General features: G+C 40.1%; 1 protein-coding gene across 1 annotated transcript in view; it reads left to right on the top strand.

Annotated features, from left to right (window-relative positions):
• Positions 1 to 1,642: 1,642 nt before the first annotated feature.
• Positions 1,643 to 18,963, top strand: part of c2cd3 (C2 domain containing 3 centriole elongation regulator) — a 160,901-nt gene continuing 143,580 nt past the window's right edge. Inside the window, exons 1-4 of the mRNA XM_073044032.1 lie at positions 1,643 to 1,765; positions 12,710 to 12,979; positions 16,315 to 16,472; positions 18,351 to 18,568. Of these exons, the coding sequence (XP_072900133.1) occupies positions 1,717 to 1,765; positions 12,710 to 12,979; positions 16,315 to 16,472; positions 18,351 to 18,568 (695 nt within the window). The 5' untranslated portion in view covers positions 1,643 to 1,716. The remainder of the gene's footprint in view (positions 1,766 to 12,709; positions 12,980 to 16,314; positions 16,473 to 18,350; positions 18,569 to 18,963) is intronic.

The raw sequence follows: 18,963 nt of genomic DNA, 5'->3' as shown, positions 1-18,963 counted from the left end.
GTGTGAGACCTCCGTCAGTCAAAGTCAACCATGGATGTTACATCCTAGCTGTCTAGATATGCAAGCCTGGGCAGTACGATGTGGAGAGCAAGCTATTGCCCATGTAGCAAACATCTGATGAATTCAAAGGAATGGCAAAGACCAATACGGTTTGGTACCAGCAGCATCGCAGGAGTTGCCAGTCAACATTGACCTCAACATAGGACTGCTTAGGAGACTCCAGCTCCAGATTTTTCCCTCAGGATTTACTCCCAAAGCCTTCCCCGTGAGACAGTATAGCCACAAGGCAGTGGAGACAGTGAAGACTGATGTAAAATATTTACTCAGTTCATCCGCCATTTCTTTGTCCTCCATTTCTATCTCTCCAGCATCATTTTCCAGTGGTCCGACATCCACTCTCATCTGTTTTACTCTTCATATATCTGAAAAAAGTTGTATCCACTTTTATATTATGTATTGGCTAGCTACCCTTCATATTTCATCTTTTTTCTCTTTATGGATAAGGGGTACTGAACCTGTACATCAATACAAATTGGTGATGGTCAAAGGGGACAAGCCAAATTTCTTTAGCCTCCTGAAAAAGAGGCACTGGTGGGCTTTCTTGGCTGGGGGTGTCAACATGGTTGGGCCAGTTCAGGCTTTTAGTGATGTTCACGCCTAGGAATTCGAATCTCTCAACCCTCTTGACCTCAGCACTATTGATGTAAAGGGGACCATGTGTACTGCCCCCTTCCTGAAGTTAATGACCAATTGTTTGGTTTTGCTTTCATTTTTCATTGAAAGGATGTTGTCATGACACTACATCACCAAGCTCTCAATTGCCTTCAGGTTTCCAACATCAGTAATCTTCATTTCAATTTTTATTATTGACCCTTCAATAAAACTGGAAAAGCAATGATTGTGTTTTAAATTAGAGTCTAGAAAACAGGGGCCATCAAGGAACTTCAAAGAATCAAAAATCAAAAGAAACTGTAGGTGCTAGATATCTAAAATATAAAGATACCCTGCATTTGTTTTTATATTTAGAAAACATATTTGTAATCTCGATAACTGGGTGCATTGTCACAGATATTTCCTGTATTCTCTACCAGAGGAATTTCTCCTATTTTCCCTCACAAAGATCCCCTCGTCTCTCCATCTTCCCCTTTCTTGTAACTTAAACACACTTAAACATATTAAAATGTTAGAAATCTGAAATAAAAAGAGAAAATACTGGAAACACTCAGACGGTTAGGCAGAATCTGTGGAAAGGAAACAAAGTCAATACTTCAAGTCAAGAACAACGCACACAAAATGCTGGCGGAACTCGGGCGGCATCTATAGAGGGGAATAAACATAAATACAGCCTAATTCCCCGAGTTCCTCCAGCATGTTGTGGGTGTTGCTCACGATTTCCTGTATCTGCATAATCTCTTGCGTTTGTGACTTCAAGTCAGAGACCGTCCGTCAGGGCTGGTGAAATAGTCTCCTTACTTCTTCAGTTCAGGTAAAAGTTGCCTGACGCTATTCCTCCCGCCGCATCTTTACACCCTGGCATTGGAAGCTGGTTGCTTGAAGAGCGAGTCCGTTGCTAGGGAACGCGTGTTGGTCCTCCATCGTCCCAGCGTGCTGAGCGGCCAGAGTTCCGCACCCAACCGAACCGGGCATTGAGCGGGCGAGTGACGAGTTTTAAATTGTTCTAATTAGTGACATGCACCGGAAAATCATAGAGGAACAATGAAAACTAAGAAGCCCAAAGCTGCAAAGTTGGGAAAGAAAAATAAAAGTAAGAGCGGGATTCCCCGGTTACTTTATATTATGCATTTGCCCATTGATTTTGTAGGCCTTGTCAGTTGATGTTATAGTACAGGAAGATATACAGACCAACGAAAGCATTGAGTGTTAGGAAATATGGATTGAATAGTGAAACCTTTCACTAATCACTCTGCATTCCTTCTGGGTGGGTTTGGGTGTCTGAATGTTAATTTCATCCATTCCCATTCGCAAGTTTTTATTATCGCCTCCCATTTTGTAGCACATTTATTTAGAGATTACAGATCTACTTTCAATTCCCCCTCCACCATCGGACAAACTGAACTTGGCATAGTATCTCGCACTAAATTAGGATCGTTTAAAGTAATTTTAAATGTACTCATTGTGGTGTTGTGCAGACAACTTGGGCAGAAGTTTTACAATCGAACCCGTATATCGTGATGAAAGTTAGTAAATTAGTCTGAAACATGTATTAAGAACGTAAATATTAGGAACACAAGTAACTTTCAGGCTATTCATGAAGATTATGAATGATTTTCTACCTCAGCTTTATTTCTCCTGGCTATCCTTGAAATTTTAAATACAAGAAACTTTTCAATTTTTGTTTTGGATCAGCTCAGTTCTAGACTCCTAAGCAAGGGGAAACATCATCCCTATATCCATGTCAGGTTCTATAAGAATTTTGTAAATTTCAATGAGATTGCTTCCCATTCTTCTAACTTCTAGATATGCCTCTTCTAATCAATCTCCGCTCATACTGCAATCATACAGTCCTAGCAATCAGTCCTGCCAATCTTTATTGCATTTTGTTTTAGCACAGCAAAATCTTTTTTTATGATATACAGTGACCTAAACTACATTCAGTACTCCAGGTGATGTTTTATGGAGTCCATGTATAATTGTAGTAAGACATCTTTCTTCCTGTCCGAAATCCTATTGTAATAAAGATCAACATGCCATTTGTCTTCCTAATTCCTTGCTCCCTCTAGTCCCTTTGAACACCAATCTTTTCATGTTTTCACTATTTACAAAAAAAAGTTCCACTTTTCTATTTTGTGTACTTGTGGATAATCTCAAGGTTTTGCTCATTCCACCTCCATGTCCTTGCCTATTCTGTTCATTCCTATCCCTTTTGAAGTCTTTTTAAATCTCATACTGTTTTTTTGCTAATCATATTCTCAAAGAACAGTAGATTGGAAAATAGTTAAACATATTAATCAGATATGATTTCCCTTTCATAAATAGTTGCTAATTTTTCTCAATCATCTTATTCTTTACTGGGTGTTGTACTTCTGCAGGCTTAGTCAGAAATTTCAGTGCTACCACTGTTGAGCTAACAGGCTGTTGGATCCCTTTTTTATTTCCTCATCCAGTTTCTTAAATACAAGGTCCCAATTGCAATTGACACAAGGTAGGTGGGAATATAAATAGTGAAGGAAACACTTAGACGCTATGAACTGATAGCTTTGTAAAGTCTAAAATTAATAAATTAACAAATTTGATAGTTAAGTTGGGTTATTTCGGGTTTCTTGCTTTGCAGCTGACTGTAAGCAGACAATTCTCAAGGTTGTATAATTTATACATTCTTTGATAATGTTCTTGAATCTTGATTAATTATGTGAGTAAAAGGAAAATGTTGGAAAATATGAAATAATCCATTTTGATGACAATAATAAAAGAGCAATATAGAAGTTAAATGGTGAGAGATTGCAGAGCTTTGAGTTGTGGAAGAACTTGGATATTCCACTTTGTGATTCACAAAAGGCTAGAACATAGGTATCAGGATCAGATTCAGGTTTATTATCACCGGCATGATGTGAAATTAGCAGCAGTTCAATGCAATACATAATATAGAAGAGGAAAAAAAAATACATTACAGTATACATATATTGAATAGATTAAAACGTGCCAAAAACAAAACTACTGTATATTAAAAAAATGAGGTGTCCAAGGGTTCAATGTCCATTTAGGAATTGGGTGGCAGAGGGAAAGAAGCTGTTTCTGAATCGTTAAGTGTGTGCCTTCAAGCTTTTGTACTTCCTACCTGATGGTAACAGTGAGAAAAAAGCATGCTCTGGGTGCTGGAGGTCCTTAATAATGGATGCTGCCTTTCTGAGACACTGCTCCCTGAAGAAGTCCTGGGTACTTTTGTAGGCTAGTACCCAAGATGGAGCTGATTAGATTTACAGCCCTCTGCAGCTTCTTTCGATCTTGTGCAGTGGCCCCCCCCCACCCCCTCACCCCCATACCAGACAATGATGCAACCTGTCAGAATGCTCTCCACGGTACATCTAAAGAAGTTTTTGAGTGCATTTGTTGACATGCCAAATCTCTTCAAACTCCTAATGAAGTCTTGCCTTCTTTATAACTACATTGATATGTTGGGACCAGGTTAGATCCTCAGAGATCTTGACACCCAGGAACCTGAAACTGCTCACTCTCGCCACTTCTGATCCCTCTGAGGACTGGTATGTGTTCCTTTGTCTTACCCTTCCTGAAGTCCACAATCAGTTCTTTTGTCTTACTGACATTGAGTGCCAGGTTGTTGCTGTGACACCACTCCATTAGTTGACACCACCTGAGATTCTACCAACAATGGTTATATCGTCAGCAAAATAATTTGAGCTATGCCTAACCGTACAGTCGTGTGTATATAGAGAGTAGAGTAGTGGCCTAAGCACACATCCCTGAGGTGCACCAGTGTTGATTGTCAGCGAGGAGGATGTGTTATCACCAATCTGCACAGATTGTGGTCTTCCGTTTAGGAAGTCGAGGATACAATTGCAGAGTGATGTACAGAGGCCCAGGTTCTGCAATCAGGATTGTGGGAATGATGGTATTAAATGCTGAGCTATAGTCAATTAACAGCAACCTGGCATTGGTGTTTGTGTTGTCCATGTGGTCTAAAGCCATGTGGAGAGCCATTGAGATTATGTCTGCCATTGACCCTATTGTGGTGATAGGCAAATTGCAGTGGGTCCAGAACCTTGCTGAAGCAGGAATTCATCACTGTTGATGTGAGTGCTACTGGGCGATAGTCATTAAGGCAGCTCACTTTATTCTTCTTTGGCACTGGCATAATTGTTGCCTTTTTGAAGCAAGTGGGAACTTCTGCCCGTAGCAGTGAGAGGTTGAAAATGTCCTTGAATACTCCTGCTAGTTGGTTGGCACAGGTTTTCAGAGCCTTACCAGGTACTCCATCTGGACCTTACACTTTGCGAGGGTTCACTCTCTTTAAAGACAGCCTAACATTGACTTCTGAGACAGAGATTACAGGGTCATCGGGTGCAGCAGGGATCTTCACAAATGTAGTTGTATTCTCCCTTTCAAAACGGGCATAGAAAGCATTGAGTTCATCTAGTAGTGAAGCATCCTACATTACTTTCGCTTTGTAGGAAGTAATGTCTTGCAAACCTTGCCAGAGTTGCCATGCATCCGATGTCGCCTCCAACCTTGTTCAAAATTGTCTCTTCACCCTTGAAATAGCCCTCCACAAATCATACCTGGTTTTCTGGTACAGGCCTGGGTTGCCAGACTTGAATGCCACAGATCTAGCCTTCAGCAGTTGACATACCTCCTGGTTCATCCACAGCTGTTGGTTTGGGAATGTACAGTATGTCTTTGTAGGCACACACCACTCATCCACACAGGTTTTAATGAAGTTGGTAACAACTGCAGCATATTCATCCAAGTTTGAAGATGAATCCCTGAATACAGTTCAGTTCTCTGATTCAAAGCAGTCCTGTAGGTGCTCCTGTGCTTCTCTTGTCCATACATTCTTAGTCCTCACTACTGATGCTGGAGTCTTCAGTCTCTGCCTCTACTCAGGGAGTAGAAGTACAGCCAGGTGATCAGACTTCCTGAAGTGAGGGCGTGGAATAGCACAGTAGGCATTCTTGATGCTGGTGTAGCAATGGTCCAGTGTGTTGTTTCCTTTTGTATTGCAAGTGATCTGTTGATGGTAATAGCTTAGTGATTTTTTTCAGACTGGCCTGGTTAAAATCTCCTGAATCAATGGTGAAGGCATTTAGGGCGTGCTATTTCATGCATATTGATCCCATTGCTCAGGTCATTTAAAGCCTGATTGACATTGGCCTGAGGTGGAATGTATACGGCTACCAAAATGACCCCGGCGAACTGCTGTGGTAGGTAAAAAGGATGGCACTTAACTGCTAGATATTCCAGAGGTATATCCTCTGCCTTCAATACTATTGTTCTGGAGTCACTGCAGAGTAAACTAACACCCCTAGCTGTACCCTACAGATCTGTCAGTAGATTATGAGCTTCCTAACAGGAAAAAAGCAGTACGTAAGGCTGGGCTTGTACTTGGCTAATCCAATGTTTATAAGCACAGGCTCTCTCCAATGCTGTGTTCTTTCACCTCTCCTGTTCTTACTTGTATAGATGACTGCACCTCCATAGACAAATCCATTAAATCCTAAAGTTCACAGATGACACAAAAGTAGTTGGTTTCATCTCGAATAATGGTGTGACCTACTGTCAAAGAGAGGTAGACTGTCTTGCAGCATGATGTGCTGGTAAGACTTGGAGCTTAATGCTATCAAAACATTGGAAATGAGGATTAACTTCTGCTGACAACCCCCTACCAGTCACAAATTCTAGGGGACTACCATTACCGGTATATTGAAGTGGGACAAGCACGTTATGCTCATCACTAGGAAAGCCCAGTAGAGATTGCTCTTCCTACACCACCTTAGGAAACTTAACATCTCAGGATGTATCTTGATGAATTTTTACTCAGCTGTCATTGAGAGTGTTGTCAGCACCTCCATCACTCTTTGGTTTTCCACTGCCTCCTCCCTCTCCAAGTCCAAGTTGCAGCGAGTGGTCTAGTCAGCAGAGAAAATCATTGGTTGTCAGCTACCACCATTTAAAGACCTGTTCATCCCCAGAGTGAAGAAAAGAGCTGAAAACATAACTGCTGACTCCACCCACCTTAGCAGGCACCTATTCACCAATTTGCCATCAGGGAGACACCACAAGTCCACCACCACCAGGATTACACATCGTCTCTGAAACTTCTTTCCTGTAGCTATCCAGCTTCTTAACAAAACTCACTCAGGTGTGATACCCCAGTTGTCCCTGCACGTTATCCATTAAATGGTCTTTTCTGCTCTCCTTCAAGTCAAGTCACTTTTTATTGTCATTTCGACCATAACTGCTGGTACAGTACACATTAAAAGTGAGACAATGTTTTTCAGGACCACGGTGCTACATGAAACAGTACAAAAACTACACAGAACTGCGTAAAAACTACACAGAAAAAAACTACACAGACTACAGACCTACCCATAAAGTGCACAAAAACAGTGCAGGCATTACAATAAATAATAAAGAAAACAATAGGCACAGTAGAGGGCAGTAAGTTGGTGTCAGTCCAGGCTGTGGGTATTGAGGATTCTGATGGCTTGGGGGAAGAAACTGTTACAAAGTCTGGTCATGAGAGCCCGAATGCTTTGGTGCCTTTTGCCAGATTGCAGGAGGGAGAAGAGTTTGTATGAGGGGTGCATGGGGTCCTTCATAATGCTGTTTGCCTTGCGGATGCAGTATGTGGTGTAAATGTCTGTAATGGCGGGAAGAGAGACCCTGACGATCTTCTCTGCTGACCTCACTATCCACTGCAGGGTCTTACGATCCGAGATGGTGCAATTTCCGAACCAGGCAGTGATGCAGCTGCTCAGGATGCTCTCAATACAACCCCTGTAGAATGTGATGAGGATGGGGGGTGAGAGATGGACTTTCCTCAGCCTTCGCAGAAAGCAGAGACGCTGCTGGGCTTTCTTTGCTATGGAGCTGGTGTTGAGGGACCAGGTGAGATTCTCCGCCAGGTAAACAGCAAGAAATTTGGTGCTCTTAACAATCTCTACCGAGGAGCCGTCGATGTTCAGCGGAGAATGGTCACTCCGTGCCCTCCTGAAGTCAACAACCATCTCCTTTGTTTTGTTCAGATTCAGAGACAAGTTGTTGGCTCTGCACTAGTCTTTTAGCCGCTGCACCTCCTCTCTGTAAGCTGACTTGTCGTTCTTGCTGATGAGACCCACCATGGTCGTGTCATCGGCGAACTTGATGATGTGGTTCGAGCTGTGTGTTGCAGCTCAGTCATAGGTCAGCAGAGTGATCAGCAGTGAACTGAGCACACAACCCTGGGGGGCCCCTGTGCTCAGTGTGATGGTGTTGGAGATGCTGCTCCCGATCCGGACTGACTGAGGTCTCCCAGTCAGGACGTCTAGTATCCAGTTGCAGAGGGAGGTGTTCAGACCCAGTAGGCTCAGTTTTCCAGTCAGTTTCTGAGGGATGCTTGTGTTGAATGCTGAACTGAAGTCTATGAACAGCATTCGAACGTATGTGTCTTTTTTGTCCAGGTGGGTTAGGGCCAGGTGGAGGGTGATGGCTATGGCGTCGTCTGTTGAACGGTTGGGACGGTATGCGAACTGCAGGGAGTCCAGTGAGGGGGTCAGCAGGGTCTTGATGTGCCTCATGATGAGCCTCTCGAAACACTTCATGATGTGAGTGCAACGGGACGGTAGTCATTGAGGCAGGACACTGAAGACTTCTTCGGCACGGGGACAATGGTGGCGGCCTTGAAGCACGTTGGAATGATGGCGCTGCTCAGGGAGATGTTGAAGATGTCAGTGAGAACATCTGCTAGCTGGTCTACACGTTCTCTAAGCACTCTACCAGGAATATTGTCTGGTACAGCAGCCTTCCGTGGATTGACCCTGCAGAGGGTTCTTTTCACATTGGTCACGGTGAAACACAGCACCTGGTCATTTGGAGGAGGGGTGGACTTCCTCGCTGCCACGTCATTTTCCACCTCAAAATAAGCGTAAGAAGTTGTTAAGTGCATCTGGGAGGGAGGTATCACTCGCACAATCAGGTGATGTTGCCCTGTAGTTGTAGTTGGTAGTTCCTTGATCTGCTAATTGTTCACATTTATGTAAATTTGATTATTGACACATGTGACTTCTGCTTATTTGTTGATTGCTCATGGCTGTTTGCACTATTGACTTGTAAATTGTTGGTTGCTATTGTGTTGTCTTTTGTGGTATTGTTCTGTGTATTATGCTTGGAACCAAACCACAGTCAATTCTGGCATGTTTCACCTACTGGCAGTAAAGTGATTCTAATTCTGATCAGGTAATTAGGAAACTAACAAAACTTATTATTAGTTGGTAATGGAAGTCAATCTAAAGAAGAGAGGTTATGATTTAACTAAGTAGGACTTGCTCTGTGTAGTGTAGGTCTGGAGCAGCATTTAAGGAAGAATGTACATGCATTGGAAGTCGTTCACAGAAGTATTACTAGATTGATAACTGGAAAGGGCAGGCTGCCTAAGGAGGAAAAACTGTACAGGCTAGATTTATATCTGTTGGAATTTAGAAGAATGAGAGGGGTCTTGAATGAAACATGTTGCTGAGGGATAATGCCAGAATGGATTCAAGGGGGATGTTTTCACTTGTAGGCAAATTTAGAACTAACAGTCATTGCTTAAAAACATTGTAAGACGGATATGAGACATTTTTTTTTCCTGAGCATTGGGAATCTTTGAAATTCTTTCTCAAAAAGTAGTGGAAGCATTACTTTTTTAAGACAGAGAGATTCTTGATAAGCAGACGGGTAAAAGGCTATTTGATTGGATGGCAATGTAGTGTTGAAATTACAATCAGATCAAATGTGAAATATGACCAATTTTATCTGTGGCCAGCTCTTTAGCATGTTCTTCATCAGGTCCTTAGGATTTATTGCCTTCCAGTCTTGCTATCTGTACTTGTACTTACTGTTTAATAATACTTATTCCTTTCCCTTTTTGTTTCTTCAACATGAAAGTTGAAATATTTAAGGGGAAATAAACTTACTCACTCGGAGAATTGGTGAATGCAGCTTCGATTTCAACATTTAAAAGAAGTTAGGTTAAGTACATGGACCCAAAGGGTATATGGAAGGTTATGTGTAAGTGTAGGTCAATGGAAGCAGGTGGAATTACAGTTCATCATGGACTAGATGGGCTGAAGGGCCTGATTCTATGTAGTGCTCTGTGACTATGAAACATTAACCCTGTTTCTCTTCCCATAAATACTGCCTGACCTGATTATTTCCAGCATTTTCTGAAGACAGATGCAGTTTATGTCTAATTTCTCTGCCATTTCCTTATCCCGTTTATAACATTGCCTGTCGTTATCTGTAAGAGTCCCACGTTTTTACTTGATGGTATTTTCCTTCATACAAACTTAAATCCTTGCATTCTATTTTTATGTTTTGAGTGAATTTATTCTCATATTCTGTCATTCTGTGCAGGAAGGCACAGAGTCGAATGTACTTCCTTAGAAGGTTGGCGTCATTCAATGTTTGTAGTGAGTTGCTGAAGATGTTCTATAGGTCAGTTGTGGAGAGCGCCCTCTTCTTTGTGGTGGCGTGTTGGGGAGGCAGCATTAAGAAGAGGGACGCCTCACGTCTTAATAAGCTGGTAAGGAAGGCGGGCTCTGTCGTGGGCACAGAACTGGAGAGTATGACATCGGTAGCTGAGCGAAGGGCGCTGAGTAGGCTACGGTCAATCATGGAAAACCCTGAACATCCACTGCATAGCACCATCCAAAGACAGAGAAGCAGCTTCAGCGGCAGGTTGCTATCGATGCAATGCTCCTCAGACAGGATGAAGAGATCATTACTCCCCAATGCCATTCGGCTTTACAATTCAACCGCCAGGGGAAAGATATGTTAAAGTGCCGGGGTTATGACTGAGCTTAAGTTACCATTCAATGTATTTTAGTAAACTATTTAAGAACTTTTTAAAAGCTATTTATTAATGCTTTTTTTGAGAGGGTGATTTTAGATGCATATCATATTTATACCGTGTTAAGTATTGTATGTAATTAGTTTTTGATACAATAAGTGTATGGGACATTGGAAAAATGTTGAATTTCCCCATGGGGATGAATAAAGTATCTATCTATCTATCTATCTATCTATCTCAGTCTCCATGAATTTCTTGGTCTTTGCTGAATTCTAAAATGTTTTACTTTTTTTTATTAGTTTTTCAAAACATTTTACAAAATTAAAAACCCCAAATCCCAATGAGGAGCATTAATACAGAGCAAGGTTAAGCATACAATATCAATATGCTACAGAGGAAGAGAATTTAACAAAAATACACCTAAATTAAAGACAAGTGAGCTTAGTGTCCTCCCCAAACCCCACAACACAAGAAAAAAAAACAACAATTCCAGACCAACCACCACACAATATAGAGAGTATGAGTCCGGACAGTCAAACTCCCAGACTGTGAATACACTTAGCAACAGAGGATAATAATGCCTACTACCAGAAAAGAAAGGGAGCTGAAAGCAAGGGACCGAAAAGAAAAAAAACCCTAGTCAAGAGGAAGGTTATGAAAGTACTCGATAAAAGGCCCCCAGATCTTATGGAACTTTAAATCCGAATTGAGAACTGAATAATGAACGAATATGAGTTTCTTGGAGGAAAGCAATGTCAGCTTTGAGTTGTTTAATATGTGAGAATACCTTCCTCCTTTTAACAGGGTGGTTCAGCCCCTTTACATTCCAGCTCTAAAATGTTTTAAATCCTCAGGCCTGCTGCTATTTTTGGTTACTTTATAAGCCCCTTCCTTTGATTTAATGTGATCCTTAATTACTCCTGTCAGCCATTTTGTCTGCAGAGTTCAAAATGCATTTATTATCAAAATATGTATACTGTATACAACCTTGAGATTTGTCTCATTACAAGCAGCCATAAAACAAAGAAACCCAATAAAACCCATTTTTTAAAAAAGATTGCCAAATAGTAATGTGCAGGAAAACAAATTGTGCAAAAATAAAAGTAAACAAATAGCATTCAGAACTGAAGTTGACGAATGTGAGTCCACAGCCATGGCCAATCATCATGGCAGCCAATCCAGAAGCCCATTAGCTGCAGGCCACAGCCTCAATTCAGCGCAGAGAAGAGTGAACCTCACGGAGCAGCAAGCTCCGGTTCTGACACCTTGAACTTTTTGATCTGGCCTGACACTTAAATTGTTCAAACTTCGGATTGTTCCTTGTTCTCGGCCCAGGCCCCACCGCTCAATTTGGCCGACATCTAATCTTTCTACTTCGGTCCAGCACTTAAATCAATCAAGCCTCGGGTCTCTCCTCGCTCTTGGGTCCATGCCCTGCCGCTTCAACTTTGCCTTACTTCACCTCCACTTGCCTCGCCTCAGTTCTGCCACATTGAATCGCCTCCAAGTCCGCTCCAGCAATGAACAAACATTGACTCATTCCCAACTATATAGGGCCCGTTCATGCCAAGCCACAACTGTCCTGTACCCTCGAGACTTCATTTCACACCATAAAAATGCCAGCTTGTACAGGCTGTTCAAAAGCTCAGCTCCGAAAGGGAAGTTAGATGCTATTGATTACAGTGATTGTATCCGAGAGAAAGAGTGATTAATTCAGTAAGTTATAATTTTGTTTGCTACCAACAAGTAGTCACTGTGCTTCACCAGATTATTCATGTGTATTTATTCATCAGATTTTCTTTTCATTCTAAATGCTATTAGTTTTCCATTTGCCTTCTAAATGAGGATCAGCATGGCAATAAAACTCTTCTAGTTGCATTTAAGTGTATATATTTTGATATGCCAGCAATATTTTAATATTGTGACATTCATAATAATCACCTCTCATTCCTCTTCAGTGCTCACACTTCAGCAACTGTTAGTATTTAAATTCATGGGCACTTGGACACACTTTTAAGCTTGGAATAACAAAATTTGCTCTGCTACAAGGTTTTTGTGAGCAATAATATATTTAATTTGAAGTTATTTAATGTTTGAGTTGATTAATACTCTTAATATTTTATATGTATTTGATAGCACCTTAATTTATCTCAGAAAAATAGAGCCTTCAATGTCATCATAACTTTACTGTACTTTTATTTACAGGAATAAGTGATGTCATACCATCTACAAGTTTGCCACCACTTGTTGAAGGTCAGATTCAATGTTTCCTAAGGATAACAGTCAGCAAAATTGTGTGGTTCATTCCCAAGCCTCTAGTTGCCCCTCTTGTTAGACTGCGCTGGTGGGGTGAAACTTCCACTGGTACTTTGTTTCACCCAAGAGATTCTTCACATGCTGAATCTAAATCTGTGAAAACCACTGCTCGATATGCTGTTCATTGTGGACCAAAGCAGTTTACTTCTTACCTTGAAGGTCAGTTGCAAACCTTAATCTCTAAATTCCATTATGCTTGTCCTATTCAAATAAATTTTGTGTTGAGTTTAATAACACTGTGCTGATATAATATATAACTTCATCAGATCTAGTTATGAATGGTGATGTGCAATTAAACAGCTTGTGGGAAGAAGAGGCTTCAAAAGATCCTAATTCATGGTACGATAGAACCCAACATGTGAATGCACTTCCAACAGCGTTTAACCCAAGTGTTGTGCTTAGTGATCTGTTTCTGATTCCTCTCAATTTTGCACCATCACAGAAGCCAATATGTTTGATTCAGTCCTCATGAATCATAAAATGGCTAAGAGCACTGGATATAATAAAAGCTATGGGACCAGATAGCATAACAGTTGTACTACTGAAGGCTTGCAGTCTTTGCTTTTAGCTAACAGTACAGTACCCCCATACTGGTATCTTCTGGGTGGCACACAAGTTAATGCTGCTACCTCACTACACCACTGGTTCATATTTGAACCTGATCTCTGGTGCTGAATGTGTGGACTTTGTATGTTCTCTGTAACTGTGATTTTCATTTTTTCCTTCCATCTATCAAAGACTTGTGAGTTGGCAGATTAATTGACCACTGTAAAATTCCTCGTCCTCCAGCATGAGTTGATAGACATGAGAGAAATAGTATGTTGCAATCAATTAAGTAGGGAAATGGAAGATGAAATTCTTCTGCGAGCTGATGGGCCAAATTATCTCTTTCTGAGTTATACCGCAGTGTTAAGAGAGTGAATACCTGATCATGAAAATGCTGGTCGTTTATTGAGGTTGGGTCTAAATCCTGGATTTCCCTACCTAACAGCACTAAGGGAGTACTTGCACCAAAAGAAAAACAGTGATTCAAGAAGGTAGCTCACAAGCTACCATCTCAAGAACAATTGGACAGGATATGCTGTCAGCAATGCCCAAATCCCAAAAATATTTTAAAAATATACCTTGCAATGTCATGTCCACAAAGGCAGAACAAATCTAATCTAGGTAATTACTTTCCAATCAGTCTAATCTGTCAAAGTGTTGGACGATGTCATGAACAATGGTAGCATTTGTTCACAGATGCCTGGGTTGAGCTTCACCAAGAGCATTCAACTCCACATGTCATCTAACTCTTGATCCAAACATGGACTGAAAAGCAAAATTGTCAGATGAGATGAAAGCCCTTTAACATTGGCAGCATTTGACTGAGTCTGAATAGGGAAACTTGGTGAAAGTAGAGTCAGTGGACAACAAAGGGAAAACAGTCCAGTGGTTGGAATAGTACTGTGTACAAAGGATAACTGTTGAGGTTGTTAGAGTCAATTATTCCAATTCAAGGGCACTGTAGAAGTTGCTCAGGCTAGAATTTTAGAATTTATCTTCAGCTACTTCAATATACTTCCTTTCATGAAAAGGATAGCAATGGAGATAGAGCAGATAATTTCACAGCCTTCATTACAAGCATAACTCCTAGATTGATTGTTATGTATTTTTTTATTTAGATATCCAGCCCAACGAGTTGCACCACCCAGCAACCCACCTATTTAACACTAGCCTAATCACAGGGCAATTTACAATGACCAACAAACCTACTAACCAGTATGTCTTTGGACTGTGGGAGGAAACAGGTGCACCTGGAAGAAACCCATGTGATTCATAGGGAAAATGTACAAACACCTTACAGATGGTGTTGAAATTGAACTCTGAACTCTAGAACGCCCCAAGATGTAAAAGTATCATGATAACCACTAAGCTACTGTGGCGCCTAATTTAATTAAGCAGTTCATGCTTGCGTGTTGGAAGACCCAGACTTTATTAGGCCATGGATAGTTAATGTGGCATATAGAATTTGTGTCATAATCTGCAAGGCAATTACTATTTCTGACAAGAGACAGTCCATCTATCCATTACCATGACAGGCCTCCACTATCATTTTCCTAGGGGTGATCTGTGAGTAGCCCTATTAATACCACACTTATAAGAGCAGGTCATCTTGCAGCATCTAACCTGTAAACATCCTTAAATGACACTCCACCACTTACAAAGCCGAAGGTAGAAGAATGATGAAATATTTTGTGTTTACCTAGATATGTGCAGCTCCAACAATGCTATTAAAGAATCTTAATACAACACACACAAGGAAATCTGCAGATGCTGGAAGTTCAAGCAACACACACAAAAAAAAATGCTGGTGAAATGCAGCAGGCCAGGCAGCATCTATAGGAAGAAGCACTGTCGACGTTTCAGGCCCAGACCCTTCGTCAGGACACACAGTTAATACAACTGTGTTAATACAGCACAGTTCACTTGATTGGTACCACATCCATCATCCTGTACGTTCATTCCCTCCACCATCAGTAGCCATAGTATGTACCATCAATAAGGAACTCACCTAGGCTACTCTGATAGCACCAACCAAACCCATAATTTAGATAACACTTCCTAAACTCAGGACATCTGCCATCAGGAAGGAATTGGGCTTCTTTAGATACCACCCTAATATGGAAATGTATCTTCATTCCTTCAGCAGAAGAACTACAGTAATTCAAGAAGCTGCTTCACACTTTGTTCTCAAAGGCATTAAGGATGTGCAATAAACTTCAGTCTTGCCAGCTCTGCTCAGATTCTGGAGATGAATAAATAAAATAAAAAGACCATACTAGCATAATTACAAACTAAACTGAATTTCATGTTTAAAAAAGTTTGAAATAGATGGGCAACCAAATGCCTCAGGGCCTACACCACCAGTTTCAGGAACAGGCAACCATCAGCCTCTTGAACCAGAGGGGATAACTTTATTCATCTTCACCTGTCCCATCACTGAAATGTTCCCATAACCTATGGACTCACTTTCAAGGACTCTTCATCTCTTGTTCTTGATATTTATTGTTTATTTCCTGATTGAATAAGTGAACAGTTTAGTAAGGAGTATAAATGGATTCAGAATAAATTCAATATATTCTGAGGTGAGAATGATGAGAGGAATGGACACAGTTTGTCAGATGATTTATAACAAAGTACCATTTAATGCAAACCAATAGCTACTATAAGTTTTTCATTTCATGTGGTGGGAGGGGATTGATGTCTTTCTTTCAACTACTTTAATGGTTTTCTGTATTCTATGGCTACCTGGAGAAGACAAATTTCAGAGTTGTATTTTGCATACATACTTTGATAATAAACTGAACCTTTGAGCCACCTTAGAAAGTTAATGTACTTATCAAATTCATTGCAATAAAAAAAATTCATTTCTGGAATATGGTTATTGCTGGCAATAACTCAAGCTAGTTTTAGACTTACATGCTGCTGTGTTCAACTTTTTAACATGATAGATATGGGTGTGCTGATATTGGATGTGATGACAAAGGCTGACCATCTCCCCATTGGTCGAGTTCAGATAAATGGAATATCACAGCTGTCACCCACCTATGACATTAGTGGATTTTTCACAGTTTTTTCACCCACCTCGGAGAAACTTGGAGAACTACAGGTTAGAAATGTTATCCTCCTTGGTATTTTTGATTAGAAAATATATAAAATTTTACTTCCTAAAATTGTTTGGAACTTAGTTGGCATAGGCCAAAGCAAATAATATTTTGTAATAATTTTGTTTGATTAAAGAAATAACCAGCAAGCTGCAGAAATCACTAATTATTATTATGGTGCATTAGAGCTCCCCATATTAATCCACTGAGTAAATGACCAGTTGTTCATAGAGTAAGTTGTCAATTTGAGCAATGCATCTAACATTGACAGTTTCATATCCATATGAAAACATGAACATATTTCCTATGAGATGTAGTTTTGTCTATTTGAGCTCTGCTGTAGGTATTTTGTGGCATTTTGGCTTGAGTTGTTTTTATCCCAGATGGGTGGTGAGAAGAGAAAAAAGAAGACTGAGGAGATATTGAAGTTTTAATCAAGTTATATATAAGGTGCCCTTTCTACTGCTACCACTAACAATGAACATAAATTAATATGCATTTACATACCATTTGCATATTTTCTACTCTTAAATTGATGAAGTATAAATTAGATCAAAGAATTGTACATCAAGCAAAGGGCAGCTCATTGTTCATTGAGAAGATTGTGGATTTTAATCCTCAAACAAAAAGGAGCAGTTGAGAATATCAGTGAATAAAATGCAATTTGATTGATTTAGTCACTGAATCGTGTCTGTTGATTTTATCCTTTGATGGACTAAATTTATTTTTTGCCTGATTCAATGTAAGTAATGTATGTTAGAGCATTTATGTTAATCATAGATATCTTTGCTGTTTTGTGAACACAGTCAATCAATTTGTAGAAGAAAAATAAACTACTATGGTATTACATGCATCATTATTGTCTCATGTATGGTTAAGTCCTTCAGTATTGTATTTAAATGTGAATTAATAAACGAACACCCTTTTGTTGCCATCATAACATTGAGCGTGCTTGGATTTGCTTGGCTGTGGATGTTTCCATTCCAGGTAATTGGTGAAAGTAGGAGAAAGGAAGTTGGGGTTTTGACATTTTTATCAGGATATTTAAGATTATGAGAGGCTTAACCAGAAGGGCCAACTTTCAGAGAAATGAATAACAAGTGTAGATTTCAGGTTAATTGATGGTAGAGAAGAGTTGGAACTTGTTTCCTAAAGGTGTTGGTGTAAAAGTCAAAAGCAAAATAAGGATTCTGGAAGAGAGATTTGGATGAGCAGTAGGATTGGCCAAATGGGTTAATTCTGCTCCTATGTCTTATGGTCTTAGAATGTCATAACCAAGAAGGTTGCAAGTAGAATTCTGAGCTGTCCAAACATAATACAGTGAGTAACCTCCTGTGCTGTAAATATCTCTGTCTTCATAATGCAGTTAGAACCATGTGTGGTTTTCAGATTTGATCACCAGTATGATAAAGGGAAATTAGACTGGTGAAAGGGAAATTAGGCAAGAGGAAATGTCTCTGATTCATTTGGTTGCATCCATCCTTGAGTCAAGAGGTCATGGGTTCAGAATTTATGGATTTGACATGAGCACAAATATTGTATTGCTCAGGAAGTGCTCCACTGTTAAGAGGATTTTTGGGTGAGGTGTCAACACAAATCTCCTTCATCACTATCAAGTGGATGAAAAAGTAATCCCATGCACTATTATGAAAACAGTGAAGCTCTCCATGGTCACTTGAATTGGCCATTTTAGAACAAAGTATTTACTCCTTTTCATACTTTGGTTTGTTGTTTCCTTTAAAAAAAAATTTTTCTAGCTCCATAATGTGAAAATGTGAAAGGTTAAAGTGTTCATGTTTCATCCCTTAATATGTGTAACTAAATGTTGTATGTTACTGTTGCTGATCATTTAAGTTTATTTATGTTATTGGCGTGGTTTCAAGGTATCACTTGCTCTGGAATCTCTACCTGATACTTTTGATAGTGGCTGTTCTATTCCAATCACTGACACGAGTGTGGATGGTGGAGTGTCAATCCGAAGTCCTGCTGCAGCGCATGTTTCAAGAACTGGATCTTTAGAAAATCTTGCTCCTCGTAAATTGTCATTAAGCAGCTTAAGTGGGAAGGAGTCTCTGTCAAGTAGTGCTTCAAATACTCCCAGGTAATAGCAAATCTTCAGTTTTGTTTTAAATGAAAGTTTAAATAGTGACATTATACTTCAAGATTATATGCATTACAAATAAAATGGACTAACATGCCTTTTCCTATGTTCACAGTAGCTTGTATTTCTATAATAATTTTAGCATTGAGAAAGGATTCTTACCACTCTTCAATTATTTAAAATAGAAGTGCATAGGGCTAGAATGTGATTATAGAATTGTAAGTAGGAGAAGCATGTTAAACAGAGATTCAACAACACAAAGCCATGATGACTGAAGATCCCTACAGCTCCCTACAGTCATCTAGGCTTCATTGTGAAAGAAGTGAGCTAAATTGAGGAGGAGGAGGTGGTGGATCTATTTGAGAAAGGTGGGAAAAATTGGTAGAGACCTTACA

The sequence above is a fragment of the Hemitrygon akajei genome, chromosome 4 (assembly GCF_048418815.1).
Source record: "Hemitrygon akajei chromosome 4, sHemAka1.3, whole genome shotgun sequence".
Taxonomy (NCBI): domain Eukaryota; kingdom Metazoa; phylum Chordata; class Chondrichthyes; order Myliobatiformes; family Dasyatidae; genus Hemitrygon; species Hemitrygon akajei.
The sequence above is the reverse complement of the archived record's forward strand: the minus strand, read 5'-3'. Positions and strand labels throughout refer to the sequence as shown.